This window comes from Stegodyphus dumicola, chromosome 2 (assembly GCF_044657685.1).
Source record: "Stegodyphus dumicola isolate Sdum_Otavi_A_Nest chromosome 2, ASM4465768v1".
Classification (NCBI taxonomy): domain Eukaryota; kingdom Metazoa; phylum Arthropoda; class Arachnida; order Araneae; family Eresidae; genus Stegodyphus; species Stegodyphus dumicola.
The window spans coordinates 253439802-253465623 of NC_140769.1; the positions used below are offsets into that span (position 1 = coordinate 253439802).

The 25822-nt window shown below is 30.3% G+C and overlaps 2 protein-coding genes across 7 annotated transcripts in view; one reads left to right on the forward strand and one right to left on the reverse strand.

The window, feature by feature from the left end:
- Nucleotides 1-15522, forward strand: part of LOC118198081 (kinase suppressor of Ras 2-like) — an 87438-nt gene extending 71916 nt beyond the window's left edge. The window contains exons 18-19 of the mRNA XM_085812039.1: nucleotides 2866-2995; nucleotides 5677-15522. Coding sequence (XP_085668165.1) covers nucleotides 2866-2995; nucleotides 5677-5838 — 292 coding nt within the window. The 3' untranslated portion in view covers nucleotides 5839-15522. The remainder of the gene's footprint in view (nucleotides 1-2865; nucleotides 2996-5676) is intronic.
- LOC118200171 (rab effector Noc2-like) overlaps nucleotides 15229-25822 on the reverse strand; it is a 95725-nt gene continuing 85131 nt past the window's right edge. For 5 of the 6 annotated variants that reach the window (XM_085812045.1, XM_085812042.1, XM_085812040.1 and 2 more), the window contains one exon: nucleotides 15229-21068. In XM_085812045.1, the coding sequence (XP_085668171.1) occupies nucleotides 20983-21068 (86 nt within the window). In that variant the 3' untranslated portion in view covers nucleotides 15229-20982. The remainder of the gene's footprint in view (nucleotides 21069-25822) is intronic. The other variant, XM_085812044.1, reaches the window with a different exon arrangement.

The window sequence follows — 25822 nt, forward strand, 5'->3', positions numbered from 1 at the left end:
CTCGGCATACTGGCCCACTGTGCAGACCACCAAACCACGAAGGCATGCCAAAAGGGTGAGAGAAATACCTTATAACCTGACACCATTGAAATTAAAACAAAACAAAAGCAAAAGCCTGTAAGGTTTGCAGGAAACAAAAAAACATAGTGAAACAACTTGGGGGTGCAAAACATGTTAAGTTGCGTTACATGTACCAATATGCTTCGAAAGATACTAACTACATAGTTGAAAATTATTAAATATTGGTAAATTTTATCAAAATCTGAATAATTTAAAATATACAATTTAGAAATTGTAATAAAAAATGTAGCACTGTAACATTCCACCCTCCTTCATGTATATGTCATGTAACATTCCATCCGCCTTCATGTCACTGCTTAAATTTGCTGTTATTTTTGTTAGTCAGGAAGGGAAGCAGATTGTTAAGGTAGTGCCAAAAATTTTGTTTATTTATTATTCACTTCAAGAAAATAAATATTTTTTATTCAGTTATCAATTAGTATAATTTTTAATCAAACATCTTGCAAAATAAAATTAGTTTTACCTTATACATGCATTTACATATCAAAAGATAAGTGCACAATTTGTCTGTTTCAGTTTTCAGATGGTCAAAAAGTACATTTAAAACTACTATTGAAATATTTTCTTACTTGATCAAAGAAACTTCCTAACATGCTTAGCTCACAAATGAAGGCAAAGACATTAATAGTAAATAGAATTGTGTATTTGATTACTTTGGTTGAAATAGCAATTGGTTCTTTCAATTTGGTAATTTAGTAATATAACAGGCAGTTCGGCAACATAGCTTTAATATTTGACAGTTCTGTAATATAGCCTGTTATCATAAATCTTTCATAAAAATGTGCAAATATTTGGACGTAAGTGATGTTGGAGTTGTTTCCACATAAAATGCTTAGCCAAACCATGAAATTGCTCAACTTGTGACTGACCTTGTTGGTGTTTATGGCATGCACATTTGCAATTTAAATCTTAAGAGGTTAAGACCACTTTTTATCATATCTAAATATTGGCATTTAGCATTGGTTTCTGCGGTTTGGGTAATAGATGGTTATCATAATCTCTTACTCAATAAATTATCCAGACTTCATAATTTTTCTGTGTAGGTTATACATAGGAGTTTCATGTACTCGGTCACAAACTCTGTGTATTAAAATGTATGTAATTGTTCATTCATTGATACATTTAAGTCCACATCAGTTTGAATTTCATCAAATACAGAAAAATTGTATGTCACTAAATTTGATACACATGCTATTTTGTAAAAAAGCATTTCATTGGGACATTCTACAGTATGTTTGAATGTAATGTTGTACACTTCACTCAAGCTTTCACTTACATTTCAAGAATGTAATGTTGTACACTTCACCTCTCTAAAATGTCCTATGCAGTCAGTGCTCACTACCTGACATCTGACAATGTAAACTAAATCAAGATTCTAAACAATCGATTTGAACTTTACTTGTCAGTACACACTGTGTTTCATTTGATGAAAGTTGCTTACTTATAGGTATAATGCATTTTATAGTGTGTATTAAAGCAAAAAATGTCTCGTCTCACTTGAGCATATACAGGTGTGATTGTAAATTTATATTCTGCTGTGCTTCTAGCCACAAGTTCTCCAGAAAATAAAAATGTTCATCTGACATTGATTTTAACACAGAGAATTTTGGGTTAGCTATAAGTATTCCTTTTCAAGACTAAACAAAAAAAAAAAAAACATACTGACAAAGTTAGCACTAAATATTTGGTTATTAAAAAAATGTCTACACATCTTATCCTAGTGACAAGACTAATGGTAAAACAAAATGATGACAAAGAGGATGACTCATCTCTAAGCTGCTTGATGACAGTTTTGGCCTTCTGACTTCAGGAAGGCCATTTCTCATCAGAGTTAAAAACCTACTGCAGCTCAAAATTCACAATCTCCCTGAATATGCCAGTGAAGTTTTCAGTTGCTTTTATGTCTGCGCTTGTCTCACCAATGCTATGGATGCTTGTTCTTCTCTTAAACTTTTCAAACCACCCATGGTTTGCCTTGAATACTTATTCGTCAACTGTTGATGGGGCCCACCATCGGCCGAGTGGTAAAGTCTATGAACACTGGTAGTTCAGCTTGAGGTTCTAATCTTATGAACAGGCTGACTGCATTGGCATTATCGTGGTTTTCCCTGTGTATACAAGCCGATTTCCCTTAGAAAATCCTCCATGAGGGCATCCCTCCCTTTGGGCAGATAGCCCTCGAGGCTCTGCCACATTTACATCAACCAATCATCTGTTGATGATCCAAGTGTCTTCTTAATGAGTTTGGCAAAAATTAGTTTTGCCTTCTGTAAAATGATGTTTTTATTAATACCATCACCTTGCATTTTCCTCTTGTGGATCCATGTGAGATGCAGTCACTCAACATCATCGAAAACATATGAGCATTGCTTAAAAATACTTGTGACACCCTTTGAAGCAGCAGTCTCATCTCCTTCTTGCAGCATTTTTTTTTTTTTTTTTTTTAGATAAATGTGTAAGCATGCTTTAATTTTGTACTAAAAAAATACATAATGTGTCTGAATGCAACTTCTACAAGCGACAGTAAGATGCATACTGAGCAAGTGCTAAACGCAAACTGGCAGCTATGATGCAGGCAGAATGTGACATCAAAATGTCTCAACATCATGTATTATGTGAATCTTTCATTATGAGAGATCCTTGCTAAATGAGGCTTGATTGTAATCCAAATAACATACCCTGAGTATTTAGAATAATATGTATTTAAAAGCTATGTATAATTATTTCATTTGAGTGAAATATGTGAAACAAATTTTGATGTATATTTTTATGCTTGTTTTACAGTACTGTATGGTATGAACTTTTGTGTGGTGAATGGCCCTTCCATGGTCAACCTCCAGAAGCCATTATTTGGCAGGTGGGCAAAGGAGTGAAACAAACCTTAGCAAATATACAAGCTTCTCGGGATGTCAAGGTAATTTGTTTTTAAATTTTAAAATACCATTGAATCTTAATAATTCTGACCTCTATAAAAACTTATTAGCTTTTTTGCTGAAGAATGCATTCTCAGTACTGTGAATTCTTATGTCTATGTTTCAAATTGTCTCCAAATTCAGCTTTTTTTTTTTTTTTTTTTTTTTTTTTTTTGGAGGGGGTAAGGAATTTTTTTGCCGTATTGTAATAATTTTAGGAAGTGTGAATAAATGAAATTTTCTTTTCTTTACACTCTTTACTATCCGCCAATAAAATATTGTTTTTTTAATAAGATTTGTTATCAAATGTTATAAAATCAACTAAAACAGCCATAATGGAATTCATTATGATTAGCTGATTGCTCTCTTTTACAGTACTCAGAATTTTCACTATAATGTTAATTCAAAAATGAGTATTTTTTAGCAAACTTTTCCTGAGCCAGCATTCATCGCTATTTCTGCCGCTATTAGTTTTTGATGACACCTGATTGCTCCTTTTTTACCACGTTACCCCAATGCATCCACAGAGATATGGATAGAAGTTGAACTATGTTCAACTTCCATCTGTCACTGCAAATCAACCATATTGCAGATGTCAATCAAAGTGAATTCGCTTATTGATGCGAGAAACGCCATATGCAGTAGTGGAAACGGGCCTTAATGGTTGACTGAAGGAAAGCAGGGTACAAAATTTGTCAGAATAATTAGAATTAAAAAGGTTAGTGCTAATGATAGATGGTGACATAGCAGGCACAAACCATGTACAAATTTGCTGTGGAGTTGAGTGGCAGAACTGGTTGCTAAGAAAGCAGGAAAAAGATCAGTGTCTTCTTCGGGAAGGGTAGGGTAAAACAGTAAATCTGAGGAAGAATCACTAAAGAGCCTTGATCAGTTTTTAAATAGTGGTCATTTTTATTTTCTTTGTATGAAATAAAGGAAGTGTTGTAATCACGAAAAATTTAAGGTACCATATGTCGATGGAAATATCCATTTTGACTATTTTGTTATGTGACGTCTGTATGTATAGACAGAATAAATTACTCTTTTTTTCCAAGACAAATTGTAAAATGGATTGAAAAGATATTTTTGCACGATATCAGTATGTATTTTCGTACAAACGTATGTATATATCTCGCATAACTCTAAAACAATTAGTTGTAGAACATTGAAATTTTGGATATGGGACTGCTATAATATCTAGTTATACACCTCCCATTTTTATTGCAATCAGCAATACTAAATTTTATATAAAGAGTGTATCAATACAGCATTGACAAAGTTCAGAAGAGATAGAGTATCACTAGACAATAGGAAATCACATAACAATGCATGGTCAGAAACACTTTCCGGTACGATAGTGATGACACAAAAAGCAAAAAAGGAAGGACTCAAGCAGTGAGACAAAACATGTTTTATTATGTTTAGTACAGCAGAAACCTACAGGTAATAACAATAACAAACAACGATCATCATTAAAGAAGGTGTTCGAAATTACGACTCCGAACCATGATGCAGGCCTCACATATCTGCATCATGAATGGAAGATGTATGACACGCGTTTCCTGCATCATAGTCCGGGTCGTCATTTCAAATGCATTCTTTGATGATGATTGTTGTCCTTTTTTTTTTTTTTTAACTCGAATAATAAACATGTTTTTTCACCCCGTTCGCGTCCTTTCTTTCTTGACTCTTGTGTCGTCACTACGGCACCACTGAAGCATTTCCGGCCATGCATTCCTATGTGATTTCTCATCATCTAGGTGTACTCATCTCTCCTGAAAGTTTGTCGACACTGTATAGATATACACCCAACCACCTTTCCTGGCCTATTCAGTCTTATTCAGTCTTTATTTTCATAATCCTTGGTCATAGTCATACACTTCCACAGAAGTGTTTTAAATAACAAAAGTATTAATGTTTTGGCAATGTCAGATTTAAAAAAAATAATAATAATGTTGGACAAATAACAAAATTTTAACTTTGTGGGCTCCCAATTTCTACACTTTTTTGGGGAAAGATTTATACTCATTATGAAAAATTAAAAATTCGAGAAGTTTGATTTCCCTATGACATAAATTGACTGGAGTATATAATTTCAAAATTTTCAATTTTTAATGTCATTTTCAAGAATAATTTGAGGAAATAAGTTTAAATGAAGTGCTGCAAAAAGTGTCCATAATTTAATAGGTCATATGAGGAAGCCGTGGTTTTCTTTTTAAGAGAGAGAGGAGCAGAACAAAATTGTTTATTGTGAACTAGTCATTTTTAAAGTTAACCAATTGTTGGTTTTCTACTCCCCCCTCTCCCAAAAAAAGCGTGATGCACCATGCATTACTGAATGTTTGAGAGGTAACTTTTTTAACTTTTTATACCTAGTAAATTAGAAAAATGGATTTTGTCATTTTGGTTAAATTAATGGTTTTTAGTCATAAATGAAAATTTTGAAAAGTAACAGACGTTAGTATGGTTTTTATTAAAGCCTGGTACTTACTATTATATTATTTTTCTATATCATTTGAAGAGAAATATTATTATTCTTATAACAAGCTTACTTTTTTATTTTTATATTTTTCATAGATGAAATTTGCATTTTTAATATTTGATGAGACGTTAGTTTTGAGTCCTAGATCGGTAGTTATACTATGAAACTTCATGTTGTATTTATAGCATTTCTTATTTAAAGGATATCTTAATGACATGCTGGGCTTACAAAGATACTGAACGTCCTGAGTTTAGCAAGATCCTCATGATGCTTTCATGCCTTCCTAAGCTTCCAAAGAAACGGCTGGCAAGGAGTCCGTCGCATCCCATTCATTTGTCACGATCTGCTGAGTCAGTTTTCTAACATCCCTCAAAACATTCTTGCTTAGAAATTCATGTAACAAATTTCTGTTATATTACTGTGTGTGCATTTGTACATACTTGAATGGTGAATGAGTATTATGTTAATTTTTGTGATGTTGCAATCATTGGCTATTGTCCTTTTGGGCTTCAGTCTTCTATGAAGATGTTTATGAGCAGTATTTAAAATTAATGTTCTAGGCTGAGTAATAAACTTAAAAAAATTACAAACATTCCTTGTGGAATATGCTCAATAGCTCTTTATCTTGTGATCTCGTATGTAAAGAAAAAGTGATATATTTTATATGTAAGCCAACAATTTCATAATTGTTATATAACTGTAATATGATTTCAGTATTCACTATTAATTTAAATATTTAATGAACACATTTTTAATTTTCTCATTTTGTTATTGATTTTAAACTTATACTCATTTTTAAACTAATTTTTCTTCCCAGGCTACTTTTGCAAGAATGTACTGTTGTATAGCAAGAGAGTATTTATGCAAAAGTCGTGCTCAGTTTTAAACAAAAATTGGATCCCATGCTCTAAAGCACTCTGCAGAAATCATATTTTGAGCTATTGTATTGTAATTACGCATTTTGAAGCATACTTCTGCATGAAGAACTTTACAGAGAGAAAAATAGCATAGCTACCCATTATTATTATTATTTTCATTTACAATGGAAATTGAGTCTATTTTGTTTTTACCAGGAATTTTCTTCATCACCATTTTTATAGAAATTTTGCAGTTTTGCTAAACTAAGTAACCATCTATTATTATATATTTAAAACTGTATTTTTACTTATTATATTCATTGTAAATTCTAAATCCTGAATTTCAGTGAAAGGATGATCACTTCACATACTTTTGCTTTTTAAGCTTTGTTACAAAAGTGTTATTAAGTCACAGTTCAGAAATTATTAAAATATCTCAAAAGGCGTTAACAATAAGAATATAATTTTAAATCTTCTTTTTACCAGAAAGGAATTTTTTTATTTCAGTAAAAATTCAAGCTTTACTGCTTCCGTTTGCATAAACTGAATCTCCCATGTATCAGGTATATCTCTACTTTCAGTTAATTTTGCATGAATGTAGTTTTGAAAAGTTTAATTTCAACAGAGTTTTTAAACAGAATTTTTCTGTCATTCTATAATCTAAATTTTGAAAAATTATGATAAAAATTAAGGAAAAGGCATAATTACCATCAGTACTCAGGTTATTCTTTTCATATCGTCTTTCATGTCACAGGGGAAAAGAGTTGTTTGGAATAAGAAAAATTAAATTCATGTAACAATTTTATTTTTCTCTGGTGTGAAGTTTTTTTTCCCCTTGTAATTTACCAATATATCTTGCTAAACATTACTGCAGTATTCTTATATTATTCGATGAAGATAAAATTCTTCTATTAAAAATAATGTTTTCTTAATGCCAATGTAAATCTAATTTTAGAAAGATAAAGTAAATTTCAAATATTGTTGAGATTTGAAGCTTTGCAAAATTATCCTTTTATCTATTGTATATTCTTAATATAAATGCGTAACAAGTATTTTCAATTTTGATAATTACTATTATAAAAATATGTGGCTTATAAAATATAAATGTTTCTCTCATAGTTATTTCAGTTCATCTTAATAAAAATGAATTTTTAAAATAATATATTCTGCATATGGCATCTAATAGCTTTTGAAATGATTTCTGCAATAATTTGTATGTACTTTTGCATATGTTCTCAGTTACTGGTTCTGAAAATTAAATTTATTGCTTTGACAAGAAAGTAAAATATCCATTGCTTGAAAGCAATTTTAGAATGTTTTAACTGTATTGAATCACAGTGATCTGAATGATTTGTAAAGCTTCTGTAACTTTGCCCATTTCGGCAATAGTCTAAGAATGATTGTAAATAAACTGTTTTGGTGAGAAAACTATGGAGTATAATTTTAAAAAGTTGAATTATTGCCAAGCAAATATAATGAATGTCTTTTCTCTTTATCAGATTATTTTAAGAGCTATTACTTTTTTTGCATGAACGACTTCAGTAGTTTAACCAAATTATGGTTTTGTAAATATATTAAATAGTAGCTTTATTTATTATTTGTAAGACAACAAATTGATAGTTGATTATAGAGATGATAATCAAGCATATATTTGTATCTTGTTGTCTTACTGAAAGGTATGATGGTTATCCAAAAGGATGTCTTAACATTGCGATTGAGACTTGGTCAAATAATTTGTCTATCTTCTGCCATAAATAACCTCTTTAAATATTGGTGAAGAAGAAAAGAAATATTTTCTCATGTGAAACTCAATAATACCTTCTTTTTTAATCAGTTCCAGATTGCTTGTTTTTAAATATATAATGAGGGAAAACAAGAAGATATTACGATGTTATCAGTAAACAGTGATATGATACATGTAAGATTTTTATCTTGAGATATGAAGATACCTGGATTTTTAGATATTCCTTTTATTACTTACAAAATGCCTAGTATTTGAAGTTAACATAAAGTAACCTGATGATTTCTGCAAACTCAGTTTTAATTTTAAATGTTAAATAATGTATAGCAAGTGGAAGGTATGATTCTTAGAGCTTTGGAAAAGGTTGTATGAATGCTGGGTTCATTCTAAAATTGCTGTTTCAAGTTTGTTAGGATTATTATAAAATTAAAATTAAATTTGCACAGTAATTTTTATTAGGTTTTCCAGTTTTCAAAATATATTCCTATCAGAATTTTTAGTTAAGTAAAATGCATATTTTTATCCAAAGTCTAGGGCTTAAATATTATGTAATTAGCCAAAATGTAACTTACTTTTATATAAACCAAAATCTTACTTAATTAAATTAAAACCTGTAAAAATTTAAGTCAAATTTAATTATTAAAGCTAAGAATAAAACAAATAGAGTGCATGTGATTACATAAGTATATCCTGATATTCAGTTAATTTTTGAGTGCAATACTTGATTATGCACTCGTTTTCAAATAAATCCTAAAATTGACTTTTTATTTGTTCAAGATTTATTGCATTAGTGAATGCAAATGTAGTGTTGATTAGCAAAGAGTATCTTAGGTAGAAGGCTATATTTAATGAAATAAAATGTAATCATTCAGTATGCATTGGCATTTGCAAGTAGTATGTTTAAATTGCTACTACATACAAGTAAAATGGCAGATGATTGTGAACAAATATATGTGATAGTGATATAACTTAAATAAATGCTGTAAAATTAAATTAACAAATTACATACAGTATAACATTGCCAGCATAGAATAAATGCACTACATGCTGCATTGTATTTACTGTGTATTCTTTCCTTTCTCTGTTTGTCATTATATATGTATATGAAGATTCCAATATTTAGTCTAATACTGAAAGGGAATTGAGCAATGAAGAAATACTGTACTGTTTTTATGAAAAAAAAAGGGGGATCAGTATTGTACTTTTGATCAAAGCATGAGCACTGAACCTTGGTACAAATCATGCATGTGCATCATATTGTACTTATAGTTGGATTATTGTGGAAGACAATATCAGATGCTTTCACTATTCTGTTTAACCATATTAACCTATTCTCTCTTGGTGTGGGTTTTATCTCTTATTAATTTGCATTTTAAATTTTCAGCATTCTTTTGGCTCATAAGCAAAAGATATGAGGACTATGTTTCATTGGCTGTATTTGTATCCTGCAGATATTCCTGAATAAATAAAAGGGAAAATGTATTAAGAACATTTTACATATTTTGCTAATTTCTACATGAATTCTCTTCACTTGATACTATAACAAAAATATCCTCTTATAAAGTAAGGAAACGTCTTAAATTTTGAGTACCCTTTTACAATATTCCATTTTAAACAAAAAGAGCAATGTATTTTGGGAAACAGAAATGTCTTAGAATGAACCCTAGTGAATAAATAATGTTATTGTGTAATTGTTATTATACTTAGTAATTTAAATACAGGAATATTTTGCCTTTTTAAAAAGTGATTCTCTTTCAAATATGTTATGTCTTTAATTTGATTCCTAAAGAATATCTCTAGTAAAGATGCAGCATAAATGCATGTGATTAAGTAAATGATTAGACACGTCTATTTTTTCCCTAGTAAAAAATAAATAATGTGCATAATAAATAACAATAAGTAAAAAATAAATTATAATAATGTGCTTAATAAATATTCTTTGCTTTTCCATAATCACCTTAACTGAGAAATATAACAGTTGTAATCAGTTATAGTGTGTTCCAGATGCTTTTTGAAGTTGCTGTATCCCAAAATCTGAGATATATGTTGTTTGTTATTATCTTACTTTACTGTTCTTAAAAATAATTTATAAATGACAAAATAAGTACCTGTGGTAATGATTTAAATTTTTTGAATTCTATAAAACAAAGAAGATAAAATTGTAGAGAAAAGAAGCAGTAATTAAAAGTATTTCAAAGCAAATTTATGATATAGCTTTAACAACTTATTATTTGAAAAGTTTGTTTGAAAATAATTCTGTTTGGTCAATATTTTTATAATCAAAAAAAATGCTTTAGCCGTTTTATTTTATGACTTTATATTGTATACATATGTGCACATCTGTTAATCTTTTGTCACAGTGAAATTTTTTGATTATAAATAGGCCACTTAAAAAAAAAAATAGAGAAAGGAAAAGGGAAAAAAAAAAACTATGTTTACAACTAGCTTCCAAACTACATTCAGTTTCAGAATATTATAATACCACATACATATACATGGTAGATAAAAATTGTTAAATTTCCTAATGTGAAATTTAATAGCATATGGCAGAAAATATTATTGTACTTTTAAGCAATAATTGAAAATATTATTGCTTAAAAGATTTTTAATTTCTGAGTGGTATTTCATGACTTTGTATGCCTGTTTTTTAACATCATTTATCAAAATATATCTTAAGAGATTTATATATATATATATATTTCTCTTCAAAATGAAAGTATGGTATTATCAAAATTTGAATGTTAAAATTCCGAAATTATTACATAAAATATTTTAATTGAAATTTTTTTCATATCATAAAGTATTTTAATTCAAATTCTTTCATTCATTCAGAATTTGAAGTCTTTCTCCTTAAAAAGATTCCAAAAGTAAAGATTCTTTAACAATTCATTTTGAGGTGTAAATCAAATATCTTATTTATCTTAATAGTACGTTTCAAAATTTAGTGTATTAGCATTTATAAAAAAATTGTATCCATACATTTAAACATTTGATTTTTATGCATATAGTGCAGTGCTTTAGTTTTATATCATTTGTTTATCATTTCCAGAATGGGGGGAAAGCAAAATATTGTTTTACTTGCTCTTCTTTGATGCTTAATAAATTATATGTCCTTGCATTTACTAAAATAATGTTTATAATGCTGATATATCATTTTCATTGAAGCAAAAAAAAAAAAAAAAAAAAAATTGAAATTAATTGTATGTCAGTTTAAGAAAAAAATGACCAGGCTAGGAAAATGCTTCTGGGAGAACAACAGAAATATTTGTGTTTGTTTTTTTCCCTCCCCCATCATCCCTGAATGTTGTGTTAAACAAAAGTGCATTTGTTGATGTAATTTTGTATATTTCTTTGTAAGACTGATGATTCTGTTCTCCACAACACAAAAATACTTTTTTTTGAGTTCTGACATTTTCATAGATCTTTTGAGAAGTGTGTTTTTTTTTTTTTTTTTAGGTATTTGAAGTATGATTAAAGTAAAAATATTCATATATATTCACACACACACACATATATATTATTTTAGAATTGTATATAATTATTTTGTGTTTAATTATAAAGTGTATATAAATTATAAATTAAGATCTTGAAATGTTACCATTTCTGAACAATTGTTTTTATTATTTAGAAAGATAAAACCACTGTATGCTACAGTATACATGACCAAAAAGTGTAACTGGAAATACCAAAGGTACTAGTCACTGTGCTCTATATTATTGCACTTGTAGCTTTGTACATTATTATATATTCGTCATCAATCTTCTGTACACTTTCATTTTTTTCATAAGTTCTTTGAATTTCTTATCATTTTTTTTAACAGATGAAAGAAATTCTTTTCATTGCTGTTCAGTTGATAAGCTCTTGTTGCTTTGTTTATGTTCGTAAATATATAAATATCTATATGTATATTGTATTTATTAATTTTGATTGAGATATATATATATAAATATATATTATCTTGTATATTTAAATTTACTTTTCTGTTTTAAATTTGTATTTACAGTGCATTTTTATAATTTTATTTGAAGTCATTTTTAATTTAAAATATTTTAATTATGAATTTTATATATTTAATTTATGAATGAACTAAATACACAAGTATCCGAATTTTAAAGAGAATGCTATTGTGTAAAACTGTCTGCAGAGTTGATTTATAGAATACTAAGTTCTTTGAATTTCTAGTAATACAATTGAACAAAGATGTCTATAAAATGTTCACCTTCAAAGTGCTCAAATACTACTGCTTAACATTCATATTCTAATGAAGTATTTGTTGCTTCCAAATATTTGTATGCCAAGAGTTTAAAAAGAGTAATGTGATTTTCTTTTACTGTATTTAACTCCAGTTGCTGGATAAATAAATGCAATGGAAACCCAAAATAATGTATAAGGAAATATTAGGAGTTTGCTTTATACTTATATGTACTGTTGAGTACCAAAGTTTAAGGATTACAATTTTTTTAATATTGTAAAACCAAATAATTAACTAGCTGTTAATTGTATCAGAACATTAAAGCAATCATTATCTTTCATCTTAGAAAATTCCTTTTGATGTTATGAATGTTTATCATGCTAGGTTAGTATATCTCAGAGCTTGGACTGCAGTATTCTATTCTTACATGTATTAGCCTTTATTTTTGTGTAGTTTTAAAGGGTATGAGTATTCTCCTGTACAAGTGGTGTTATTGATTCCCCCTCCCAATTAAGTTTTTTTTTTTTATTATTATTATTATTTTTATTCTACCTAGATGAAAGCAGCAAAAAGTTTTTGAAAGAGATTTTGTGCATTTCTCGTATGAGCTCATTATTTCTACACATACGTGAAAATAAGACTATGTCCATAAAATTGCTGAAATAATTTTAATATTTGCATTAATTACATCTAAAAATTGCTAAGTATTATATAGTATCTCAAAATTATTAAGTAATATACAGTTTAGAGTAACTGATATCAGTGGGACAATTTATAGTTTTACAACCTGCATTTAGAGTATGCTCTTATATTCACAAGAACTGTAGTTATCATGGCATCAGATTCATTATTCTTTTGTGTTAATCTGAGTACTTTCTAGGCATTACATATTCCATGTTAATTTTTTTTTTCACCATTGCATCTAGTTTTATTATTTCTATCGTTAAAATCAGACAGATGTGCAGCCTTTGTCATGTGGCATGAAGAATTATTCCTATGCATAAAATGTGTGACTAGCTCAAGAGGCTTCACAGCTTGTCTTTGTTCTTGATGCTTCTGCATAAATGTCTCCTGTATGGTTACAAAATAGCCGTTACATTTAACATTTACAAAGGACCAAATTCCATTTCCAGTTGCGGATATTTAGCTGTTTTCTCCCAAAAGACCTTTCTTTTGCCATTTTTTAGCAAGTTTTTCCGTCTGTTTTCTTATATGATAAATATATGTCACTTACACCAAAATATTGTTCTGCTGCTGTCATGGCATTTTTCTTCAGCATGTCATGTTTAAAATGAGCATCACAGCTCATTCTTGTACCAGAAATCCTTTATTTTTAGAACTAAGCAGTGAGCAAGGTTAAATATGAATCATGTTTTTGAGTATGCATATATTAAATTTTTCCATATAAGATATGATTTTATTGTTATAAACCATGCTGTTTTCTCAGTTATAAGTTCTTTCTTGTGTAAATATTTTTGCATTCGCATTAAATGCTCCCAAAAATGTACCTTTAATGACTTCGTTCTATGATGTTGATAGCAGTTCATAATATATTGAAGTAATTTAGTACTGTAGCCTTTCTTATATTTTTTCCATTCACATGTATAAGCTGCATGCTGGTTTTAGCCCTGTTTTGCTTTGGGGGGGGGGGTATGGCTAACATTATACTCAAACAACACTCCAAATTTTAAGAAAATTCAGAACATGTCTAGTTCTGTTAACAAAATTATTCTGCCATGTTCTGCCAAACTTCATGTCTTAAATAAAAGAAAGAAAATTCTAACAACTGGTATATATTAACCAAAACTGAAAAAGAACATAAAAGTATTCTTTGCTATTTTGCCATAAAAGCATGTATTAAATAATGAAATACCTTACATTCATCAACGAAAAGGCCATAACATTCGAATTGAAACTTACTAATTATAAATAGCACCATAAACAATGCCTCCTTTTCTTATCTATTTCTTTGTATTCAAACAATATTTATTCTGTTTATCATTTTTAGCATTTGTTGTTTATTTACATTTAAAATGGATTCAAAATGCAGAAGAGATTTACAATAAAGGGACTAATTAAAACTTTTAACTTGATAGGCATGATGTTAGTTAAATTAGAGTTGATTGATCATAACCCACTCAATTTGAGAATGTTAGCATCCGTTCCAATATGTCTAGCTTCATGATCATCCATGATAGCATGTGATCATACAAACTGCTCTGGACATGTTTCTAAGATACCACTCACAATACATCAAGTTGATAACACTAACTACTATCAGCCTTTTAGTACTGAAAGAGTAGATGATGCCAGAAAACAATTATTTCTCTTTACAAACATCTATGTCCATTGTTAATGCTGCCACTATTGAACAAAATTAACGGTCAAGACTATTTTTTTTTTTTTTTTTAATTCGAAAAGTGTTTTTTCAGTTTGTTTTTATATTCTTTTATGTATTTTTCATATTTTCACAGCTTATATCTAAGTAAATTTTCATTTGTAAATAATAAATATATCTTTGTGTATGTAATAATCTAGAAATTGTTTTAATCATTAACATTGCAGAAAGAGATATTTCAGCAGCAAATTTGACAAATTTACCAAATCTGTAAATGTTTACAAAGTATTAAAGCAGAACTGTAACTCTGTGGATACTGTAACTAGATGCATTTACAGTATGTAAAGAACAAAATGTAAATGAAAGGGGAAAATATAAAATAAGGCTTTAAATGCTTTCAGAAAAACACGATTAGAATTAAAATCATAATTAAATTAATAGATTTTAATTGAATTTGGAAAAAAAAATTTTAATTGAAATTATCTATTACTGATAAAAAAACTTCAAAATTGTCTATTTCTGATATTCATGATTAGAATAACAAATCTGCTGCAGAATTTAAGACAGACTAGATTGATGTAAAATTTATATTAGGTGATTATAAAAATTCAACATGTCCTTTCCCTTTTTGTCCTTTTTTTTGGGGGGGGGAGAGTTTCATAACAGTAGTCCTTCTAAAATAGATCTGATTTTAAAAATCAATAATTTTAGGAAAGTGTATTTTTTGAAAATTACTGTATGCATTGTTTAGTAAAATTTTGATTCTGGGTTTCTGTTGCATTAGTCTGGAGAAACATGCTGTATTCTTATTGCTGGCTGCTTGTATGTGATGGAAAAGCAGTTACAAGTGTAAATAGTTGGTCACTGTTAAATACACATAAGATAAACTAAGCAATTGAAATAAAAATTTGAAATGAAATTTTGTTTCTGTTTCATTGTGTGTTACCATTAGACAATTCCTTTTTTTCCTACTTTATTTTGTGCAACTGGTTTCGAATCCTAATAAAGTATAAATCAATTGCTGGCACTTTCTGGCAATCCTAATCCCGCTTTGCAGGGAAGCTGTCAGCGCAGCTGGGCATTTCATAACAATATTCTTGCAAAAATATCTCCTTTTCCTTTATGTAATCAGTTTCTTCCTCCATAAATTTTCTTTCAGCCCTGAATTTTCAGGTTTAAAATTATTTCTTTACAAAAAAACTGCATGTATATAGAACGTGCAAAAGAATTTCTCATCTTCAGTAATTTCAACAGTGAGACCAAATTCAGAAAACTTCATGAAATTAGAATATTGTGCATTCAGATATATAAGATTAATCATAAATTATTAATTTTAATACCTTTATTAACAAAGAAATTCCTTTTTTACAGACATTGACATATGTTAAGATCAGTATTAAGTTTTGTGTGGTGAAAGCCAGATAAATGTGTCAAGAGAAGGACTTTTAAGATCAAAAGTAGAAAATGTACTTGTTTATTGTTAGGACCCGTTATTTTAAACAGCGCAAGAGTCCTTGTTGCTAAACTTCGACTAACTATTGCTAATAGGCAGCAGTCATTTGTAAATGTTTACCAGATAGTACTATTACCAGAATAGCTTTGCAGTAAGACTGCCACTTTGGTACAGTTCATTAACAAGAATGCTTTTGGCAGCATTTAAATACGTAATAGGGGTATTAACACTAACGAAATCAGGTAACTTAGTTTTCCACTGCTTTCTCCGAAAATTTTCCGAACAAGCTATAAGACTCATTTTGGTATAAAATTCCATTAATTGGAAAACTTTGCTTTTTATACACCTTCAAATTCGCAGCTTTCATCATAAAGCTTAATTAATGTCCGCTTTACACTATTGGCGATGTATCGTGAAATTGGCGACTGAAGACATCTTCCGTTAAATTTTGTTTTGCTGCTATCGCACAAAGTTTAGCTCGAATTATACTTGCGCCTGGTTCCTGCACATGCTTAAGGCTTATCTGAGCGCCGAATAATTAAATTCCTACATATAAGGCCTATTTGCTAGGCATTTTGCTGCATGGTGCAGTCTCTCATGATATTCTGCTGCCGATCACCTCCCTAAATGCTAAACATTTTGCATCCCAGTGCATCATCCAAATCTAAAGATTTTGCCATTTCTTAGTTTTGTTGCTTCGCGCTTATCTAAATTTTAAAAATTTTGTCTCCCCTAAATTCTGCCACCCTGTGCGGCCACACCAGCTCTGACACTGATCCTGGATTTATTTGAATAACAAATCAGTTATTCTCAAATCAAACAGCAATAATTTTTTTTTTTTTTTTTTTTTTTTTTTTTTTTTTGTCAACACATTCAATAATTTCATAGCGGAGTTAGCTGAAGTCTGCAATCATTGCCAAGCGTAATGTATCATAGTAAAAGGTTACCATGTTCTTTGGGATTCAAGAATTGAATTTTTTTTTTTTTTTTTTTTTTTTTTTTTTTTTAATTTGTTTAGATATTGCTTCACGAGTCATTTCTCAAGCTGGATTGTGTTGATAATCACGCCGTGATGCAAGCACAAAATAATAAATGATTCGCCAGTTTGACGTCATTTCCGAAATGAAATTAAGAATCGGAACCCGATCTACGCATGTTTTATTATGAAAAAGTATCAAACAAACAAGCGTATAAAAGAAAAAAGGTTGCTGGTGATCCAGTGGATTCCGGATGTTGGACGTCTGAATTTCGGACTTTGTACTATAATTATAAAATGTTATAAAATTAACATTATTTAATAATAAATTTTATCAAACTGCATTAGTATTGTTCTCTGTTTTTTTTAACATTAAGTTTAACTATTTTCGAAGTTTTCATTGTTAAGCATAAAAGAATATTTTTTTAGATAGAAATATAGTATGAAATCAAACAGAAAAGAATTCAACAATTTCTGACCACAATTATTTTTTGAAAGGTTTTATTTCATACTAGTGTTATGATTACAGCTGTCAAGCAAAATGTATAACAGAGGAAGTCCGTAGTATAGATTTAAAGTAATATTTAAATATTTTCAGAAGTTTGTTTCAAGTGTACAACATAAACACACGAATAACCGAAACTACGTACACCTTAAAAAGTAAAACTACCTTTAATATTATTTCGGATGACTTCCTTCTTTATCCATTAAAGCAAAGGTAAGTCACATAGCTAAGGTGTTCCTTAGCTATGTGATGCCTTAATTTGGGCGTCTTTATTTGACAGTGACCTTCGAAGGTCACTATTTGACCGAGAAGCCGCTTTAGCTATGATTTCTTGTAGTTTTCTGGAGTCCGTTACCTACACCAGCTCTCTCTTTGAATAATAAAAAAATTATTAAAACGTAGTCCACATGTTAAGATGGCACTTTTAATACTAAGATCATTATATTTTCGTGCAATATGCCAGAAGCTTGTGCGCTTGTCCGACAAATCGTTTTGGAGGAACTATGAAATTTCTAGAAATTTTGAAACTTAAAATTGGCTTTATCCAGGGTGCTTAGGGAGAATCTGATACCTTGGAGTAGATGTGGCCCTCTAGAAGAAGGGCCACCTCTACACTATATAATTACATATTGAGCGAATGGAAAAATAATTGGGAACAATCTAATAGAAATTGTGGTTTACTGAAAAATATAAATATTGAAAAGAAAATGAAGTTATACAAAGATATAGATGTTAATCAAATGCTTACGGGACATGGACGCTTTCCTGCATATTTGAAACGTTTTGGATTGCAGGACAATTCTTTGAGAACTGTATTATTACCGGGAGTGCAAGGGATAGATATCAAAAATATTATAGAAGTGATTTCAAGAAAAATTATAAGAACTTTGTGGAATATTCTAGACAAATTATGAAGATTGTGAATAGCTCAAGAGAAGCCATAGGAATCTATGTGTGAATGGTGTTTTTGTATTGTATTTGCTTGGTTATGTGTTGTCTTATTTTTTATTTTCTAACAGTTCTTTATTATTTTATTTTGTTCGTTTGTGTGAATGTTTAAGGTCCAGTGATGACATGAAATTCACTGGTCGTATTTATGATTTTGTTTAGTTTTCCTTTTTCTAACTTTTTTGTTACTCGGTTCCTGGGGCTTTTGGTTTCCCGGGATTAATAGATTAATATTTTATTTGTTTGTTTCTCTTTGTTAGTTTTTGAGCACGGCTGGGTCTCTGGCCCCTCGTTTGTTGTTAGATGGGCCGGCCCTTGTGATAAGTCATATGACCAAGTTTTCTTGGTTGGGTGGGCTGAGGGCTGCGCCCTGTTAATTTACCTTGGAATTGAGCCGAGATTATGTAACTTTAACTCCTCCCCCTTGTCCCTGGGCTTTTTTTTTTAATTTGAATATAAATCTTGATCTTGTACAAAGAGTGGTTAAAAACGGAATGAGCGATTCATAATCAAGATTTATTGCAATGGAGACTATTGGGGCTCGATATCTTCAAAATGCGGCCCTGGCGGTATAATGGTTAGGGAAGTCTGGCTAACTATACCAAAGGGCTCGGGTTCGAATCTCGGAGAAGGCAGGCATGTAAAATTGTCTGTCCCTTCATAGGAGGTAACGATGGCCATGTAATTCTGTCAAAAATAATTGCTTTATATCAGAAAAATCCGTCTTTACTTCCCGAAAATGAAAATCGATTATTTAACCTCCTATGAAATAATCAATGTAACGGCCATCGTTATGTAACGATTACATTTTGTTCTTCACATACATACATGTTAAGTGCCTCCACAATAAACTGGCTACCACTTCTGGCCTTAGGAATGGGCAAATGCCGTTATAGGCAAGTGTTTGCCATTGGGAAAAAAAAATATTCTCAAAATGAGTGGATGCTTGATTGACGGTTCTATGTTAGAGAGAGCCTGGAGGGGATGGCAGGTATAGTGAGCTTTTTAGTTTCTACTTACTAATGGCCGTCTTCCTACCTTTCATAGGGAAAATCGGAGCCATTGCTGTGGTGGCCATTCAACAACTGTCGATTCGTAGCCAATCTTTTGTAAAGGCAGTCATATTCTTAGATTCCAAAAATACGCTTCACGGATTCAAGGATGGACGATTCTGGGAGGAGAAATAACAATTCGGAGGATTTTGGGAGGAGAAATAACAATTCCCAGTCTTCCAAGAAAGATAGCTGTGGCTTTATTTAGACGTCTGGATTGGACATTACTGTTTGCGAGACTACCTCTACAGAATTGGAGTGCTGGATTTCCCAAACTGTATTTTGTGTGGCTCCAATCAGTTTATGTTTTTTGAACTTTCAAATAATTGTATTGCACTTTGGTATGAGGGCACTGTTGAAAAGTATTGAAAAGCCTGTGAAATGGCTTAAGCACTAATGTTTAACATTTATAAAAAAAATGTTTTGTTCACAGTTACTAAGGTTTATGCACCTATCAGTGTCCGAGTCGAATAAGAAGGCTGAAAACTCATAGCTCAGATCTCGACGAATGTACTGACTTTTAAAAGTCATCATCAGACTTTAAAAGTCATAAATTTTTCATGGATTTTCCAATATGCACCTTGTATGCAAATTAATTTCTCTAAAGAAATCCTCTGCAAAAATATTCCTCCTAAGACAAACAGCATTCATATGCTTTACCGTCAACCCAATTTTTTTTTTTAATTTACCGTAGGTAGATATTGTATTTTATTGTTAATTATAGTAATAGGTTTGTAATTAACATACGATTAAAAAAAACTTCTTGAATTTGCTCCCCCCCTTTCTTCAGCTTGTGTCATTTTGTTATGAAAATTCTAATTTCTAAAAAATGTAGCGTTATACAGCGTTTTTAGAGCCAGTTTCGGAGTAAACGAAATTTAGATTATGCAGAATACGTATAAGTTATACGTGTAATTCTGTCAAAAATAATTGCTTTTTATCAGAGAAATCCATCTTCACTTCCCAAAAATGAAAACTGGTTATTTTAATTCCTCCTGTTCCCACTTGCTTAAACGGAGTATTTACTTTAGTATGGAACGCAATTTAATTAGCATGCAAGAATAAAGATAGTGCCGCATTTCGATTTGAAAATAAAATTCGATGAAACTGTGAAATTCATTTCTAAATAATACTGCAATTCTATTGTCTTGAGCATGGTCCAAAAAGTAAAAAGTGCAATCAATTTTTAAATTTATTTTGATGCAATCCCATTAAAACATCATTCTAAAAAACCTGCCAAAAGTAACATTTAAAAGTTTTCAAGTGAATACAAATGACAATTGGAATTGCAGTGAAAATTGGAATGTTAAATTTTTTTCTATGGGTAAATTGTTTTATTTTTCTAAGTCTTTCGATGTTTCGTTACTTTTTCCATAATTCTTCGAGCGGGTGATAAAATTTTCTTTCGTGATAACGGATGCCAGTGTTTTAGTTTGGGATGCACATCATCCTTCTCCAAGTCTTTCAGCATTGGGCAAGAAATGGACAGCTTTGCTCCAAGAGGATCCAAGTCTGATAAATACTGAGAATGCTAGAGCAAAAGAGAAAAAGTTCCGATTTTATATCCTGGTTGCTCTATTAAACACATAATCATATTTCTTTTTCCAAAAAACTCGCGGAATACTTGGCAAGTGCAGTATTGGAATTTGGGTGTCAGAGAACATTACTTTCTGTAAAAGATACTTGTATATATAACGTGACATCTATCTTCGAGATGATTCTACAGGGTCAATGTTTCCAGACAGTTCAAGCCAAAACTACACAACAATCGGTCTATGATAAAAGCTAAAAAAAGAAGCATTTTTTTCGAAAAGAGGGACATTTTCGAAATGAGTGGGCAAAAATTTTTGTTCCGATGGATGTTCCTTAGAGACTGATTAGATAGCAATTTTTATGTTTCATACAGAACTGACAAATAAGCATTTTCTGTGACCTTTCTAAACGTAGGAATAAAATAGTTAAGATTTTTTAGATTGAAATAACAAAAAAGTGTACTCTGTTTCAGTCAATTTAATTGAAAATTTGTAACTTTAAACTTTGCGAAAACTCTTCCGAGTATTTTAAATTATAATTTTGTCATTACCTCATTTAAATGGGTTACTTTAATAATTACTCATTTAAACGAGTTATTTTATTATAGTTAACAAACTTTTAAAACCCACCAAGGCGGATTAAATAAAACCACTGAGTACAGGTAGTTCAGACCCTAGCGAACAAGGCTGTGCCCATGGCTATTTTCGAATTCCCTTCATGCATAACATAAATAAGATGAAACTTCCCCTAAAAATTCCTCTTCGAAGACATCATTCCTTTCCTTTAGACAGGTAACCATCATGTGCTTCGCAGTATTCAGTTCAATAAACAAAGCCAAAAAACGTTTTAAATGTGGCGAAAATTATATCATTATTCAAATTTACCTTTTAAAATAATTTAGTTGCATGTCTTAAAAATATTAATAAATCCTTTTTTTAAAACTACTCCCCATCTCAGAATTTTGAAGTAAAAGCATTAATGAATTAAATTAAAAACTAGTTTAATATGAAATAAATTTTTAAACAATTCATCATTGTTTCGAATATGATTTTTGGTTAGTTATCTTGGAAAAATTAAAAAGCCTGTTATATTTTATTTTAGTACATATTTCAAAAGAAATTTCTGTGTTTATAAAAAAAATAATGCGTGATTTTAACATTAATAATAAAAGAAACCTTGATCTTAACTTTTAAATTGTTAATCAAATAAAATCGAATTATCTGGAAACTTCTTTCCAATGTAACTAATGAAAACTCGTGAAAATTTCCTCGCGCAGTTTAAAATTATTTCGAAAAATAAAAGCACGTAAATTATTTAAAATGAAATGTAATTTGAAAATGTACTATGTCCCGTTATTAATACTCTGGAATAGTATATAAAAAGAAAATATGCATGTTTCTACTTCTATTTTCTACTCAATTAAAATGTTTTTACTTTCAAACTAAATTAAATTTACGTAGCTCAATAGTAAATAAATGTATTGAGTATCTGGGATGGGTTTCCTTATTTAGTCCTTTCCGCCATGCTGCATTTTAAAGTCGAAGTTTTGATAATAATAATAATAATAATAATAATAAAAAAATTTAAAAAAAAAGGTAGGCAGTCTAATTAGGCCTAGAGGAGTACACAAGTAAAATTTCGTGAAGATAGCACTTATCCTTTTAATTACTGTAAAGGCCCTTATTTTCGCGAGGCTTTAATTTTCGCGAGCCCGTCGTAATCGCGAAAATTTAAGCCTCGCGAAATACTTTTTTCTTTCCGCCTCAAATAATAATAAAAAATCAGAAATTTTTCACTTACCCAAAATTTAATGATTTATTGCACAGTTATAAGCTTTTTCTTGAAAACTTTCTTTCTTATAACTATTTTTTGAATAATATAAAACTATATTTCTCGAATGTAAAACAATAAAATTAATAGAAGGCAGCTCATTCACTTAGAATACTATTTATACCAGCTTCTTTGAAGCCATTCAAAATTATCTCATGTGTGGCTTCAATGCCGTTAAATATACGCGCACAAGCCAAGAAGCGTGAATCGGTTTTAGTCGTAATATTCGCAAGTCTACAGATTCTTTTTCCTCTAGAAATTGAAGCTCATTAGAATACCATTCAATAAACTCATTCTTGAGCAAAACGCTTGAACTCGCCATTTAGACGGTAACGCGGGGGGAGGGGGGGACAAACTTTTCGGACAAAAGTAAGTTTCTTAAAATGTTTTATGCAAAAGATGTACTTTTGGAATTTTTCAACTTTCTCAACTTTACTTAGGTACTTTTGAAATTTTTCAACTTTCTGTTCTGTTCATATAAAATTCGCGAATTTTCAGCTCGCGAAATCACCGATATATTCATTTTCGCGAAAATTACGGCTCGCAAAAATAAGGGCCTTTACAGTATGTGCGTGTGTCCAAAGTGGCACACAGATTGAATAGAGCTTCGAAACGAGTGCTGAAACGAGCATTGTTGTCAATGAACTGACCGATGAGATGCGGAAAAACAAAGAATACAGACTCTCAGTTGCCCTAGATTATTTGTGAGCCCGGTCTGGGCACACCTAGGGTTCGCCGTTTGATTTTAGGCAAGATTTCAAGGTAAAAATTTAAAACTAATATAGAATAAGGAGATTAGCATACAGCCAGAAAACAACATAGAAATTTCTTTCCAAACAATTCCTTTTACATCCTAAAATAAAATCTGGAAGATTTCTTTAAAAATAAGAGTCTTAAAAAACTAAACATGGCTAAAATATATGGACTGGTTTGGGTTGAGCTGCCATCTACTATAAATAAAGAAGGCTCAGGGTAACCTATAGTAACCTATAAATCCTTTTTCATTCAGTTTTTCTGTGCGTACAGAAGGAAATTTTTAGGTGTGTCCAGACCAGACACACTGCGCCGCAAAGGGTTAAGCCAATACACCTGAGAAATCGCTTAAGGCAGAGGTCGGCAACCTTTTTTAATTAGAAAGGCATGTTTCAGTTGCGATGTTGGAGTTCAATGCCACAATAATAATAAAAATAAATACATCATTATATCAAAATAGAGATAATTTATGCAGATTGTAAAAGTTGTGATGTTCTAACAATTTGTTTCGTTGTTACGAAAATATTTACAAAAAAAAAGAAAAATGTTGTAGCCAAGTAAAAAAACTGCAAGTTGTTGTCGTCTAACTGAAAGTTTCGGAAGAATGCTTTATTTTACAAGCGTCTGGCTATTTGGAACAATGAATAAACCCTGAGCAACGGGATTAGTCTTCAATATGAATGTTCCACAGCCCGCTGGTAATATAAAAAAGAATTTCCCACCTGCTTGGAATGAGGAATGGTTTTTCGATGGAAATGAAATCCATCGGTCTTAAGAAGAATCAAGTTCTCAACTTTGATTTTACTCTTTTTTTTTTTTTTTTTTTTTTCTTTTATTATGATTCGCTGTGTTCTACTGACCGTCTGCTTTCCTCAAGCTAAATAGTTTAATACATACTTTTATAACTATTTTGAATAATTCTTCAGAATTTATGTGTCACTCTATAACTCTTATAAGGCGAGGAAAGAAACATTTTGTAGAGATTATTCGCTTTATTTTTGACCAATAGACTGCTTGATGTCCGGCTATGCATAATTTAGCTATTGATAATTTCGAGCATGATAGTATCGTTCGCATGCCTATAAAGAATATTATAAAATATATATTTGCTGAATTATCACCCTACGATTTATTTTAAAAAGTACTTTAGTGCCAAAACTCAAGCGCTAATAAACATTTTCATTTAATTATTTAATTTTTATATGAACTGTTGTTCCAAGACTTCTATTTGTTCCAAAAATATTATAAATATTGCCATGAATGAAGCTTAAATAGGTAAAAACTAAGTAGTTAATTAAAAATTATCGAGAAGTTATGACAAAATTGGCTCCTATAACAAAAATATGACATTAAAAATAGAACTTGTACACTTAAAAATGACCGAAATTGGAACCCAGATCTAACACTTTAAGTCTCTGAATCCTAGTTGTTCGACCTTGGTTCGATTGTAAATAAACAGGCTGGCTACATAGGCGTTTTCGTGGCTTTCCCCATGCGTAACGTTAATACGAGTCAGTTTCTCTTGGAAAATCATTCACGAAGGCATCCCTCTACTTAGGCAGATAGCCCTTGTGCGTTTTGTAATAATCAAATAAGTAAAATCAATTGAAAATGCGGTATTCTAGCAAGAATGAAAATAATAAAAGACCATTTTAATTACATTATTAACTTTTAATATAGGGTGTGTAACTTTTATTATTATTTTTGCTTTTATCATTTAACTGTATTATTCATTAAATTAGTATTTATGATTTTAAAAAATACATATTTTATTAATTTGCAGATTATTTTGAGATTCTTTGATTTAGTGCATAAAAACATTACATAAGAACATTTTATTGAAAACACTTTGTTTCTAATGATTTTAATTAAAAGGCAGTCTTTCGGACTGTGAACTTTATTACTTCTTTTTAACATGATTTAAATTTAAATTAATATTATTACAAAATGGTCTAAGTCAGCGGTTCTCAACCTTTTGATTAACGCGTTTAGTACCACCACTACAAAGTACTACTACCGCCTTCACTCCTAACAAAGCTCAGATCGCATAAATTTACGAGCGTCAGAGAAAAACCTCAAGCAGGATGTTGAGGGTTTTAGTTTTTGAATTTAATAGTTAAAAATACTTTGTTACTTTTCATACCACATATTTTTCTCTTGAGTGCCACC